The sequence below is a fragment of the Lathamus discolor genome, chromosome 1 (assembly GCF_037157495.1).
Source record: "Lathamus discolor isolate bLatDis1 chromosome 1, bLatDis1.hap1, whole genome shotgun sequence".
Taxonomy (NCBI): domain Eukaryota; kingdom Metazoa; phylum Chordata; class Aves; order Psittaciformes; family Psittacidae; genus Lathamus; species Lathamus discolor.
In genome coordinates this window covers 42,698,354-42,713,732 of record NC_088884.1, presented here as the reverse complement: position 1 = coordinate 42,713,732, position 15,379 = coordinate 42,698,354, and the positions used below count along the sequence as shown (strand labels likewise).

The 15,379-nt window shown below is 38.9% G+C and overlaps 1 protein-coding gene across 2 annotated transcripts in view; it reads right to left on the bottom strand.

The window, feature by feature from the left end:
- Positions 1 to 1,964: 1,964 nt before the first annotated feature.
- The window catches only part of NAV3 (neuron navigator 3), a 265,118-nt gene continuing 251,703 nt past the window's right edge, over positions 1,965 to 15,379 (bottom strand). For both annotated transcript variants that reach the window (XM_065669303.1, XM_065669312.1), the window contains 7 exons: positions 14,537 to 14,772; positions 12,497 to 12,651; positions 11,138 to 11,209; positions 10,505 to 10,701; positions 9,825 to 9,943; positions 6,883 to 7,086; positions 1,965 to 4,702 (listed from right to left, as the gene is read on the bottom strand). In XM_065669303.1, the coding sequence (XP_065525375.1) occupies positions 4,583 to 4,702; positions 6,883 to 7,086; positions 9,825 to 9,943; positions 10,505 to 10,701; positions 11,138 to 11,209; positions 12,497 to 12,651; positions 14,537 to 14,772 (1,103 nt within the window). In that variant the 3' untranslated portion in view covers positions 1,965 to 4,582. The remainder of the gene's footprint in view (positions 4,703 to 6,882; positions 7,087 to 9,824; positions 9,944 to 10,504; positions 10,702 to 11,137; positions 11,210 to 12,496; positions 12,652 to 14,536; positions 14,773 to 15,379) is intronic.

The following is a 15,379-nucleotide window of genomic DNA, read 5'->3' as shown; positions in this document are numbered from 1 at the left end:
GTGACATTATTCAGTTATCAAGAAAAAGTACTGCGTGCTGAGAAGCACAATGGTTATTTAATGATAGTACAAAAAATGAGGTTTTGTAAGCAAAAGCAATGTATCAAGTACTTTGCTAAAAACACTTTTCTTTCCAAGGCTGCACTATCCCATTCCTGTTTCTGTCTTGGGAACCTGGGCATTCACCAGGCAGATCTCCAGATGAAGGCTAACGTAGATAAGCTGAGACAGTAGACACCGAATGAGAATGACAATTAAATTTCATATAATCTTCTCCCTTAAGTAATGGCAGCTGGGTAGTGTTCGAAGGCTGCAGCACTGAATTAAAGGAAAACCACACTGAGATTGCTGAAGTCATCTACTCTATTTCCCTTTCTGTGTAAGATGAGCTCTACATATGTAATTTTCTACAGAAACTAACCTAATTCATCCTTGGAGATCTACAGTGACGGAGAAGCCATGTAACTCATACTTCCTACAATACTACACACACACCATTTTGTATGGCATTCTGATATTCATACCCACTTCAACTGGAAAACCCATGCTGTAAGTTACCCAACAATATAGCCATAAAATAGAAATCTTCATGGAGGGTCCTTCAGCAGGAGTCTGTTCTTGACAAAACATTAGCTACTACCTTTACCTACAAACTGTAAGACAAAGGAAGATGATGGTTAGCAGTCTTTGGAAGTCAGAGAAGCTGGTGGAGTAGTAAATTAGACCAGTGCTGACTGTAGGGAATGATCTGTATCATTTGGTAGGATGCGCTGATTTGAATATCCTGGTTTAATATAGATATATCTGCAATCATACATCTAAGGAACAAAGAGCATAGTTTATAGAGAGGATAGGACAAAGTATTTCAAAATGATGCAACATGAAAAGAAGTCAGGATCTTGGTAGATAATTAACTGAACATGAGCCTGCAGTAGGATGATGCAATTAGAGAGTGAATGTCAGCCTTGAAGCCTAAGCAGGGAAAATATCAAGTGGGAGTAGGAAGGTGATATTAGTTCTGTTTATAGCAAGAGTAAAATCATCACAGGAATACCGTGTGCAGTACTGAGACCCTCCACTTCAGAAAGGACTCTGACAAATCAAAAAGTAGTCAGAAGTTCCTGCAAAAAATGAGCTCTGAAAGGCATGCCTTACCATGAAAAGCTGATAGAGCAAGCAGCTTGTCTTATAAAAAGAAAAGCAAGGAAGACTAATATGCAAAAGGTGTTTTTGATTGTGGTTGGCTTCATAGTATAGGAGGAAAAGGCATAACAAAAGACAGTTTGGGGTATATTTCCCTTGAAAAGGAAGAAATATGTAAGACCTAACTGCAAATAAAGCCCTTAAAAAAGCCCTCCCCTCTCAGTGAACAGCTAGTCACATTGACAGCAAGGTGCTGGAGCTTCTACTCCATACTGTTACGTCTAAAGTTCTTTCCAGGGACATGACAATTTCAGGAGAAAATTACAGACCTGCTGCTGAGACTTAGAGCTGAGGTGTTACAGCTTGCAGGATCATAATGATCTCTTCTGTCCTCAAAGTCTGTGATTAGCTGACTAATATAATTCTTTCTTTGGGTTCTGTTAAAATATATTGATATATATCTGCTGAGGAAGTAGCTTTAAGCCCTTCAAGTTTGAAAATCAGGCACAAAACTGCACTAGTTTTGTACAGATAAAGCACCATTGAAAGCATTAAACTTGTATGTAAACACAATCTTGAGAGAGGGAGATTATAAAGTTGTTTCTGAACTGCACAACTTGTTCCCACCATGGAAACAAACATTCAAAAATCATACTGAATCATCGGAACTAGAAACAGTACTTGATTTTGTTTCTACAGAGATTAGTTCTGCTGAATGCAGAAAATCACATCCTTTGGTTTGTCTGTTTGTTTATATGTTTTTATATTTAAAATAGTATCTAAGCGTTAAGTGGTCCTGACTGCAAAAACACCAGACTGTGTTTTCAATAAATAATTCCACTTTAATGGCAAAGTAATAATTTAGACAGATACAGTGCGCACACCTGCAAAAAAATATACGCAAGCTGGTTTACAAGCTAGAGGAACAATAAACCAATAGAAAATACATCATCCAGTTAAGTCCGATGACACCAAATACTTATTATTAGGGCTTTACAAAGACTACAAAACTTTTCAGATGATTTATTTCACTGTTTCTGTCTATTTACATGATATGTTACAACAAAAATGTACAAAATATAAAATGTGTACAGACAAATGTTTCACAAACAATTTCTGAGTTGTAAACTAGGTGGACTCACTGAGATGTATTGCAGGAAGTTTTGTATATGTAATATCGTGTGTTTGCGTATTAAATATGGCAGGAAAAGATCTGCAGGTTTGCTCAGAGCACAGGTACAGGAAAGAGCAGCTTTCCTTTAGTTCTTTGACTCAGTCAAGGTGTATGATTGACATTTTGCATGCGAAATGGATCCAGATTTGAGGGGCATGATGTTGGTCTGACTGAATCCTATACGCATAAAATCAGTTAAGAGTTTTATTAGGGCAATAGCACCGTGTAGGAACCTCTAAATTCAGTGATGCAGCTCAGTGCCATTTGGAAACTGCATTGATTTATCTTTGTTTTACAGCGAGTGACCACGGGGTGGCCACAGAGTTAATAGCACCAAAAACATCCTGAAGGTAACATCCATGGAGGTGTACAGTGCATGTCTACACAATGCCAAAGCCCTTAGGTACCTTCTTGTTAATATGCACCTATTTTAACCGGACCCCTCTTGTGGTAAAAGAGCGTTTCCGATTATTCTGAGCAGTTTGAACGCAATATGGTCATAGCCTGCCATGACATATGCACTTAAAATGTTTTCAGTTGTTTTTTTTTCCCCAAAAAAATGTATTGGCTTTGTATAGATATTGAAACATGCTGACTGTAGCATTGATAGCTCCTGCATAGTCATAACAACTGTAAATACAGGACAAACACACTGGGTAATAACAGCTTTTAAGGTTTGCATTCTGTATTTGTTTGCAACATACAGGAAATCTCAGCAAGTGAAACATCTCTTAACACCAACAGAATAGAATACATTATTTTTGTTCGTTTGTTTGCTTTCAGTTTGATTTGTGCAAGGCTTTTTTTTTTCTTTTTTCCTTTTTTTCTTTTTTTTTCAATATTTACAATACCCACCCCGTAGACTGTGCAAAACCAACCCACTTTTACAGTATAAACTCTTCCTCTTCCACAGTGGACATCACTGCTTCAGTGTTCTTTTATGCTGAATTCTTCATGTACAACAATAGCAATCAAAACAACATGCTAAAACTAGAAAAAGGAAAAAAAAAAAAAAACAAACCCATATATTTGTGCTCATGCTGCATCAAGTGCATCCAGCTCTGCTGGATAAATATTCAAAACATCTATCCTCCAAAAATTCCATTCCATGGGACCAAATGGATTTGAGCCGATTTTCTCAGCATTTAGGTGGCAGTGGAAGTGGGTTTGGGTTCCTTGTGTATTTCTGAGGGTAGGCAGAGCAATCTATTCACAAGATAAAAATATTATATAGCAACTGTTCTTTCTCCTATCCATTACTTTAAAAAATCATGATATACAGATATGAGGCTACTGTGTTAACTGACATTTTCTCATTAGTAAATGAAGAAAAAAAAAAACAGTGTAAATTACCAATGGTTTAGGAATTAAACCAACTGTAAAACTGTTCTAGAAATCTGTTTTAAGGCAGTGAGACAGCACCATAAGAAATGTTCCTTCTTTCACTGAAAAGGCTCAAACAAATGAAGCCCTAAAAAGCCTTTAATCAGTGTTGGTTAATAATTGGTATAAAACTGTTGTTAAGGAGTGGGCAGGTGGTTAAAAAAGACCTTTGTGGTAAAAACAACTTTATAAAATCTGTGACTTGTATACTAAAAACTTGATGGAGCGCATCACCGTGACCATGGCAGTTAGAATTAAATTGGCACTTATCCAGCATATCACAGTCATGTTTTCTGGTGATTGCACAATACTGCTTGTGCTTTCTGAGTTACTATCATCATCTTTGACTCATTTTGGAATGGGCAGTAGCGTACAACACAAACACCACTGCAGTCCTGTGACCAGCACCATGTGGCACAACAGAGGTTAGAAGAGAATTAGAAGACTGCATTGTTCATGCAGCACTTCAGGGTAAAGTAAAGGAAAAAGAAAAACCCAAAACCAGAAGAAGTTGCACTGTAAACTTGTACAGAGACACAGAGACAGAGAGAGAGAGACAGAGAGAGAGAAAGAGGAAAAGAGAAAAAAAAATAAATTCCAGTTTGGCTAACACGTGTGCAATCTGCTTAGATGCCCTTGGTCTAGGGCCCTTTCCAGTTGACAAATGGAGCCTCACTTGGCTCCATAGGTATTGAAATGCCTTGAAATTAAACTAATTCAAGCTTTCCACTTCAATTTTTCTTCCTGACTTTGCAGAGTTAGGTCTCCTGCCTACCTACAACACACCATTCTCACTCAGGGACCTCGGCGTGCTGCTTTAATACTGGCAGTGGTCTAGTGGAAACAGATTTTACCATAATCCTCCACCAAGGTTTGTCCCTTTCAGAGAGTTGATTCAAGGGATGAATCCAAAATGTCATCATGGTGGCTGGTGCTATCGCTGTCACAGCTTTGTGCACTCGAGTAGTTGGCTGCCTCTTGAAGCCGCATTAGCATATTCATCTGAAAGAAGAAAGCGATGTTTACACAATCTCATCTCATTTAATGCTGCAGTGACTGTGTTAAAATTTAATTAAGCTCCCTTGCTGTATGAGGTGTGCTGGTATCTAGCTGAGGGGACCATACAAAAGGATTTCAGAAAGGGCAGGGTGTCAGCAGCAGTTCCTGACACCCTTTTCATTGCCTTGTGGTCTTTAAATAGAAGTTTAAAGGTCCAAAGAGCCAGAGGGATACAATGGAGCTGCCTAATAACTCTTTAATTCAGGGGTGAGAATGGCTGCAGCTGCAACACCAGCAGGGGAAGTAAGCCATATCACAGCTGGACATCTGGGCCCATATTTGGAGACAGTCAAGCTTCCAGATAATTTTTGGATGGTGTAGACAGGCTACATTGGAAAAGCAACTGAAAACACAATCACGCTAACATACCCCCTCTATAAGTGAGAGATGGGGAGGGAGCAAAAGAGGGGTGAACTGAGGCCAGTTGCTTCATAAGAGTCCCATCTGTTGTTGAGGGGCTGACCTCAGCAGAAGAGCAGCAACAGATCCTCCTACCCAGGAGAGGAGAGCACCTACACAATTCGGGTTTATTATAACCTGAAACCCATCTGAAAAATCATCAGAAGGCAGCATTAAGCCACAGATAATTACTTGGATGCTTGATGCCTAACTCTGTGTAATGATCAGGATTTTATTTATAAAACATCCGCTTCTGCCAGCATGCTCAGAGCTGCAAGCAATGTTGACATTGCTTTAGTGTTTTTCAAGGAACAAATATGCTGTCATTACAACAAAAGCAGGCAATGAAACACCAAAGAGAAAGAGGTATGTTTGTGTGTTTGTGTGTTAAGCCCCTTTTCCCAGTGTGCTCAGTAATCCTTGCATCTCTGTGGTTTCAACCCGCACAGCTTGCAAAGATTTCTCTAGGTATTGAACAGTGTTTAATACCCTTTAATGCTATGAGATAGCTCTTGCTGAAGGTTTAATGGGTATTCATGCTTGAGAATACATGCGATGGGTGTGCAGTACAGCCTGCATATTGCACATCCTGTTTCCACAAGTGCAGTGCCTGTCCCCCGTGAGCTCCACTGGGAGTGAGGAGAAGCCCTCCATTCACAAGTTTCAAGTCACAGATATTTAGCCAGATACAGACACTGATTCCAGTGCGCAGGGAGCAAGGGTGATGGGACACTGAACTTGAGCTGCCCAAGTATTTTCATAGTATGCATATGTGCTAGAAGCCTGGCCAATACATTCACTGGCAGCCCAAATCACAGGGTCAGTCATCCCAAAGCTTATGGAATAAGAGACAGGTGATCAAATGAGGTGATTTTCTACACTTCTTCAGGATGCAAGATCTGGTTTTGGATATTAAATTCCTCAGTGAGGCTGTGGAGTCATTTTCTTAGCACTGGTAAGAGTTAAATGCATTTTCCTCTGAAAAAATCCTTTTTTTCAAGGGCTGCTGTACTTCCAGAAGTACAATCCTCTAAAATGGTATTTTGAGCTGTGATAAAGGCAGTCTATAGAGAAAGCACTATACAACAATAGCAGTTCAATATATGCAATTTAATAGTCCATTATCAAGGAGACAATGGTAAACCCAGACATTTGGGATCATATTTAAATAAAACAATACACGGCATTGAGGGAAATCAACCTCTTATCTTTTAATACCACCACACTTGCAAACCTTTTACATTAAGACTGTTATTCAGTCATTGGTTATCTTGAAATGTTCTGAGGAAAGGAAGGATGGCTGTCTAATTTGCATTTCCACTAAATTCTTTACGATAGACAAGTTAGATAATGTGTTTTTCTCAGTCCTTCACTTGTAGAATGTAGATGAAGGGCTGTCCAGCCTGGTAAGGTGTTTTTAGAATAAACTGACTAATAGGTTGCTGAAAAATGGTTCCCAAACATTATGAAGATGGAGACCAAATAATTTATGGGGCAGATGAAAAATGAAAACAATTTAGGGGCATATTAACGTGATGGTGATACCTGCCTTCCTGCTAGACTTTCCTTTTATTTTCAACATTTTTTAAAAATTGCAGTAGGATTCATTTCAAAAGCCCATTTTGGATCAAGTAGACACTTGTTTTTACTGTACAGTGTAAAAACTTAGCATGTGACAATGAAGTATATACTGAAAAGCTTTTTCCCAAAACTGTAAAACTTACCAAGGGATCCCCCTCTGTATCAGTCTGTGGAACATGCTTTGAGGTTGTTCCTTCCTTTGCTGATGCGTAACCTTCATAACCAACATCTTCTGGTCTTAACTGAAGTAGTGATGGCCACTCATGCTGTAGAGATGCAGAGCTCCATGGATAGGTGTCAGCTACCCACTTGGAGGGATCCTCCCAGGGTGCCCTCTTACCGTACATCTATATTATGGATATAACACAGTTAAGAGTACACATTATAGTCTTTTCAGCACCAGTTGCAACAGCAAACAAAAGTAATCAAAACCATCTACACCATTTTAGTAAGTGGTCTACTTTCAGATGTGCTCAGCACTTGGATATGATACGATATTCAAAAGTCCTCATCTCCATTAATGCTTCTTCAGTACAGAGTGGCTGCAAGTTGAAAAACGCTCCATAATTAGTGATATTTGTAGGCAACAGTGGGAGCCACAAGTTCCTGATACAATGCGAAACGAGACCTTCAAGTAATATGCTTAAGGCGTATCAGTGAAACTAACTCAGACCTACCTAAAATATTCAAGTAAACTGGATTTTGTTTGAAGTGAACTAGGAACTGCCAGTGCAGATTGTTCTGTTCTCCTAGCAAAATGGGCTGCAGAAGCAGACATCTGCCCATACCTTAGTTTGAGATCTTTCATAGGGTTAAGAGAAGAAATTCACAAAGGACGGGATTTCCCCACTATAAAGAACAAAAAGGCTTCTGAAAGAGGACAGAGGAAGGAAATAGTGTATAATACGAATACTGTAAGTTTAGGTCTGGTAGCTTTTTCACTAAAATGTACCCTTCTTTGCATTGCTGTTCACAAGCGACATGTTAACTGAGAGCCCCTTGGTTGTGGATTTACAGATTTCCTTTAGCTACAACAATGACACATTGGGATAGGGAGCTTTCTGTGATTTTCCCCAGCTCAAACAGCATCATGCAATCCAAGGAACAGCATAATATTGGCAGGGTATACATTCATGGAGCATTTAGATGGGCTGCACTCCTAAAAGCAGTAGAACAGTGAAGGATTTCAGTGCTAAAGCCACAGAGATGAGTTGTGCTTATGACTGCAACACCTGCTCCCAGGCACTTGCTGAATCAGAGCTCCAGGTTAGGGAGCCAAGTTCCCTATATCATGCACAAAGATACTCCGACTCCTTCTGCCCTACACTGAGGCTAGGCTGCTATAACAGTGATGTGCCTAAACAAGCCAAGAGGAAATATTTCTCAGGGAGGTAGCAGGCTAACTGCAGGCTGTGGGCAGCACTTACCCTCATTTGAGATTAACAGTGATGAAATCTTTTCTGGAATTTCGAGCAAAGCTTGTAAATTCTGTGTCTGACAAGTGATTTTGCAAAGTACCAGGCTAGAAAGGCATTTTCTACCCACCTCTGGTTCTGGGAACATCTAATTATAACATGTAAAAGATTTCTGTTTATTATTAATAAAGTTATTCAATGGAAGCTATCCAAAGCTGCTGAAAATTGGAATGTTTCACGAAAGAACATATTTTCTTCTATATGCTGCCATCTTCTGCTCCAGAATTGAAGTTTTCATTTAAGCAGGTACTCTGTATACTTGGGAAAATATGAGGAAGAAGAATATCACTGCAATTTTCTAGCTGGTCTAAACAGGCACTGTTGATCTCACTGTGGCTGTTCTATCAGATATTTGGCAGGTTTTTTTTTTGCACAAGGCATAAACAATCTATAATTCCTAGAGAGATAAGCAGTTTTAAGAAAGTGTGAGATATTCAACATACAAGATTCTAAACCTTCACTGCATCAGTATATCACTATGTCAACACAAGGTGATAAAGAAACTGCAGCTGCTTACATAGTTCTTTGACTAGTCCTCAATCCCCTCTGCACTGTGCGGTAATTTCTTTCAGTGTCATGTATGGCAAAAACTAAAAAACAGATTTTCCACAAAGTATCTTTTTCAAAGGACATAGAATTGCAGTGCATGAAAGAAATGGGAGAAAGCCAATTAAGACTAAAAAAAAAAAAACAAAACCAAAGATGAAAGGATTATTATCAAGATTTAGATTTGCTCCAAAACTGTGGTATGGTCTCATATCTTAACCTATATGGACAGCTCACAGTGCTATCCACAAGCAAATCTATCTGTAGCCCTCTTTCTATTAAAGTAGAAGAAATTTTAATGGTTCATTAACAATCAACTGAACTGATGCTAACACCTAGCTCAGGAAAGGACAGGATAGACCAAACTGTGAAGCACAGTGATCTGATGGCACTGTTATCCAAAATGAGAATTACAGTCATAAGGGAACCTTAACCCATACAAAGAAAGAAAAAAATGAAAAAGAAAACTATGGATATACTAGTAGGGTTGCAAGATGTAAGGGCAAGGAAAGACCTTCATGTTCAGCAGATCCAAAGAGTAAATGATCTCAATCTGGTTAGACAAACTTTCTTTTCTTCACCCGAATGGTGAAAATATCCTTGTTCACAAGCTTTCCCCCACAAGCCTGTGTGCCTACACATGTACACAGACGGCAGAGGATTATACAGACCAAAGCTATTTTCTTGCACCTGTGTAGAGGCTATTCACTCATCCATGAAGAAATAGGTTGAGACTGCCTTGACTTAGGGAGTCAATCTCAGCTGTATTTAGCATTGCTGGGAACTCTTTAAACAGCGGTAAAGGAACAACCTTCCTCCAGTCACAAAGGAGAAACCTTTTTTGTAAAATACAAGACATACCAGTGTTGGAGTAGACAAAGCCAAATTATACATCAGAGCAAGAGTAGGTCAAAAGGAGTTCAAGGCTGATTTCTATAATCCCTCAACAAATTTTCCTCTTCAAAATGGAACAGCATTCATACTTAGATGCATTGGTTAAAACCAGCTTAGAGAAAACCTATGAAATGAATTAAAAAAAAATTGCTGGGAAACAAATGAAATACCTGAAGTCCTTCTCTCACAGCTTCCAGAAGATATGGCACCAGGGAGTAGTTCCAGAGGTCTGTGAACCACACTCTGGAGCCATCAACATCCATAGGGCAAGGGAGGAAGAGGCGGGGACCTGAAAAATCAAGTTTTGCATTAAAAAAAGTAGAACTAGGGAACACATTAAAAATAAACTTCTCAGAATTAAAATAGTAGTATTTACTTTCATTAAAAATGAACTAATGTCTCTTTATCCAGTTCTAGGGCCTGATTAACACAAGTTTTATAAGCAAAGCTATATAAAAAAGTGATTTCTTTGCTAACATAGCTGTTCCACTAAAAGACCTCAAGTCCAAGTGTTTTTATTGCTGTAATTTCACTGTAGTGTGAAAGCAGGGTTAAAAAAAGCTTAGGGAAGTTCCTATTGAGGTAAGTTTTGTAAATTTATCTTTTAAAATTTATGATACTTTACTTAAAAGTCATTAGTAACCAAGGCAGAAGTACCAGGAAATACATACTCTCTCATTAAACTTTCCATTTTCATTTCCTTCTTGCTGGCAGCCAGCCAAATTCCCCACATTGATGTTATACTTCACACTGAGTGATGACAACTTTTAAAAACATAATATATCCTTCACAAATCTGTAAAATGTCCAGCCTGAATCCTTATTTCAAAGCACTGCACCAACAGACTCACCAATGGTTACATCTGAAGAGCTGTGTGTTTCCAAAAAGCTGTTGAGATGATGCCATGTTTTGGGGATCCAGTCAATGATTTTGATGAGCTCATTATTGCGCATGCTCCGTTCTATTTCAGTCTCAATCAGTTTTCTTCTTAGATATCTGCCCAAGAAACCTTTAATAGGCTCTGTGTGATTAGCACATAGCACCCACCTGGGTAGAAAGGATAAATGTCAAGCCACAATGAATAGCAAATACAAAATTTCTTCTTATAACATATAGATGACAGTAATGTCAAAAGCTTGAGTCTTATTAGTCAGGAAGTATAAAACTGCTCCAATAAACTAAATTACAACCCACTCCTACACCACAAACATTACAGGTTTCAGCAGGAATTCAATACACTGCTGAAGACAAATGGAATGCAAGAATGCAATTGTCTTCAACAACTTGCTAGAGATGCTGGAAAGTATCTATTTATTTCCTTCATCATTCTCCAACACCATTCACAGACCCATCAATACAGGAAAGACACAGAAGCTGAAATACCTTGCTGTGATGAGATAAAAGGTCAATGTTTGCTGAAGAACTGGGCTGAGAAGCAGGGAACTGTGCAAACATAGCCACAGCAAATAAAGAGTGAATGTACCTGAAATTATGATGCAGCTCCAGATTTGGTGAAGAAGAGACTCCCTGGTTCATGGTTCCAATAATATAGGGACTGAAAAGAGAAAAGTAGTAGTGGGTTTTTTTTTTGATGGAGAATCCATTCAGATATGCAGAAAATATTATTATCTGCACTAGGCCAATTAATGCATTATAGTCTTAGATTTAAAATATCTCCGAGGTGCCCTTTTTAATGTTTATTCTGTACGATACCCCTCTCTGCACATTTGTGGTTTACTAGAACTCATCTGTATTAAAAAAATAAATGAGGCAACCCTGTCCTCATGTACCTCATAATTTTGCAGTAGACTTGCAGTTTTTATTTCAGAAGCCAGTGAATCTCATGGGTTAAGACAGAGCATGCAGTGGTTTTAGGAAGGGAAGTCCCTATGATGGCACTTTAACAGAGGAAATACCCTATGTTATAGGCCAGTAAAAGTTACAGAGAACATTATTTTTATTCTTTCTTGGCAGCAACAGTCAGCAAACTTCATACTTCTGCACTGCTGCAGGCAAACTGTAGGAAGTGCAAGCCTGTCTGATATACAGATGCTTCTGCATGGCACAGTTATAGAATCATAGAATAGTTAGGGTTGGAAAGGACCTCAAGATAATCTAGTTCCAACCCCCCCGGCCACGGGCGGGGACACCTCACACTAAACCATCTCACCCAAGGCTTCGTCCAACGTGGCCTTGAACACTGCCAGGGATGGAGCATTCACAACCTCCCTGGGCAACCCATTCCAGTGCCTCACCACCTTAACAGGAAAGAATTTCCTCCTTATATCCAATTGAAACTTCCCCTGTTTAAGTTTGAACCCGTTACCCCTTGTGCTGTCACTACAGTCCCTGACGAAGAGTCCCTCCCCAGCATCCCTATAGGCCCCCTTCAGATACTGGAAGGCTGCTATGAGGTCTCCATGCAGCCTTCTCTTCTCCAGGCTGAACAGCTCATGGGTTCCCACGCATCCCAGATTCCACTAATATAAAGGGCATTTCTTCTTACTCTCCCATAAGCTGTCCTTATGGTAGTAATGAGCTAGTGTGATCTGACAGGGTGAAAGGGATAAGACCCTAACTCAGTCAAGCGTTCAAGTACATTCATAAATTCTACAGCATGTTTTTATCTCACTGAGATGCATGGGAGTCTTATAAATAAAAGAAGCAGACACCTAAGTATCTGGCTGAAGAGGATTAAAATCATTGAAACACACAAGGGTTTTGCTGACAGCCCATGGGAGCCTAAGTTTCCACTGGGACATTTTAATTTGCAAAATAACAAATAACTTTTACTGTTTTAATTGTAAAAGGTGTATGAAAGGGGACAGGAGATACTACCTACCATTTATTATATTTACAGTTGAGGAAACCATTGAAGATGTCACTAAGTGAACTGATGTGGTGGAGGTTATCAAGTATTATGACCACAGGGAGGTCAGCACCATTGTTGTCAGCACTGCATTGCTCAGCTAGGTTTGCTAGGTATTGTCGCAGATCCTTCAGCAGAATTAACAAAACAAAAAACAAAGCAGAAAATATAAATCCAATTAGACCATAGATACAATTTCAGTGGAAAAGATTTTCAGAAAGCTGAAGAAGATGAACTATGGATAATTCAGCTGGATCAGCACATGCAGGAAGGCATGCTTCTTAAAGCAGCACTGAAGCCACATGTTGGGAAAAACAAAGGCACTAAACATAAGGCAAGTGACTGAAGCATACACATGACTATTTGGTGGATGCATTCCTTAGAAACCTGCTGATAAAATATCTGATCAAGAGGAAAACAGCTTGCAATAAAATATGCCATTTCCAATGGGCTGAGATAATCACACTGTTGGACCTCCATTCATACATTTCTATGCCAATTCCCCCCCAAATTATCACAACATTCAGGCATACTGAACTGCTCCTTCAGATATCACCTTTCACCGCTCTCACTGAAAATCTGTTTGACCTTTTGGGGATACTATATCACACCTCATAATAAAATTCACTGGGTAAATTCTTTTCTCTCAGCTATCTGTCTGGCTGCAGTTTAGCATTGGAGTAAAAGAGAGCTTTCTATAATCAAAACATTTGATGCTTTTCTCAACACCGTTGCCCTTGAGGGTCTGGATTAGTCAAGTTTTACAGCTGTATCTCTAGGGTTTAAACCACGACAGTATGTAATTTTGTCAGTGCTAGGAATGCTTAGTATTATGAACAAAGCTCCTATTGCTGTTTTACTTTCTGTATCAGGGATAGCAGAATCATTTCTCTTTAACGCGAACATGAGATCTTTTATTTCAAGAAAGATTTTTTTTTCTTTTTATGATCAGATGTCTCTAGGGTAACAACATGGGTTCCTTCCATGGAATAGCACTATCTGTGTTATTCAAACACGTGGTATTTGACAATGTTGGTTTTTCTTTTTTATTACAAACTCAAAAGTTCCATATAAAACTTAACAGAAACAAAGGAAAAGGAAGAAAAAAATCAAAACCCCAAACAAAGCCACAAACAAGCAATTGACCAGAAATCCAAAAGCTTGCTGTTTTGTGGAACAATTTTCATTATAAATGTATGTGGTTTAAAAATAAAAGATAAACACATTCCCTGACAAAGTAAATGTCATCACAAATCCACTGTATAAAGACAGTGAAAAGCAGTGTTTTTACTGGAATGGTACTCTTGCCCCTTTGGGATCTGTATGTTCTTCCTTCTTATATTATGCTAATATTCATTCTGTTCTATGCAAATAAAAAGCTCTGGGCAAAACCTTTCATTCTCTTTTCCCTGGGTACCAAGTTAGGAGTATACCCAATTTAGGACAGGAAATGAATAGTATTATCTGTGGCTAGCTTAGTAGCCATCTAGAGGCTTGATAATCTGAACAATGTAAATCACTGGGAATGTGACATGATGCATGAGGCAATTTTATTATGGTCAACTTCCTGACCAACGCACTCCAGAAACAGTGGCAGCAGTTGTATTTCTACAGTGCTGATTAAGAAGCTGAACCCAAGATAGTGATCCCCATTCTAAATTATTTGCTAACAATAAACTGATCTTATCATTATAAAAAGCAAGTTAGACGAGTATTACTTCATATCTAGCTTTCTGACACAGGAATTGCAATCTACAAATTTAATTTATATAGGAACTTGACTGCAGCTATCCCTAACATGGGTTTCCTCAAGCAAGAGAAAATTTCCTCACAGTACTTCAGTGATTTGTTTAGAACAGAAAGGTCTTGTCCCTATTCCTCACTGGTATTTGAGACTGAATTCTATAGGAGGAAATGAAAACTGAGCAACAAAACAGCATGCCAATTAATAGGATCTGCTTTGCATCATCACTACAAATTGGGAAATAGGTTATCTTTTCAACTGTAACTTACCTTGCTTGACTTGTGATCTACATTAAAAGTTGCGATTGCATCCTCAGTTTTTTTTCTGCCAGATTTAGTTAGAATATATTCAGCCAACCTGTTAGCTAAATAGGTCTTTCCTGTGCCACTGGGTCCCGACAGAATAATTCTGCGATGCTCCATCAGTAAATTGAAGTACCTCTGGGTAATTGGCTTTGGAATTAACGTGTCAAACACAAAACTGTCCAAACTGTTTTCTTCCACTCCTGGGAACAAAAGAAACGAAAAATGGCCTGTCTTCATCCTTGCTAAGGTAGGTATGGGTTTGGCCAGCACCTGAGGGTGGTATGCTCAAAGTAAGGTATTGATTGCCTAAATCAAATTCCTATGAAGGACTTCATTTCTGTGGAAATACTTATATCCTTCCACAGTGCAAAAAAAATTACACATTGAGTGGCACAAGATGGGTGGGAGAGATGAAATCAAAGTAAATGTGAAGAGAAGGCTCAGTGAGGCAAAGATGTGTGTTTCAGACACTACAGGCAACCATTACAAAAAAAGGTCAAAGTCACAGCCACAGGGTTACCGGCTGTCACATATATGTATGCGTAGTTCTTCTCAAGGCACCCCTCCACTCCAACAGTAAATCCCTACAGCTTTTTCCCGCATAACTGTGTGAGGTATAAATATTTCTCATCTTAATCTCTTTTTTGAGTTTTATTTTTTTTCCTATAGTCAGAAATTTGTACTTTGCTGTGATTTCGCAGGCAGAGAAGCACAAAGATATTCTTAGATCGGCCTCAAAATGCCACACTGCGTTAGGTATTGTACAATGTCATACAGAGAGTTTAGGTGATAAATGTGTCCTTGAAC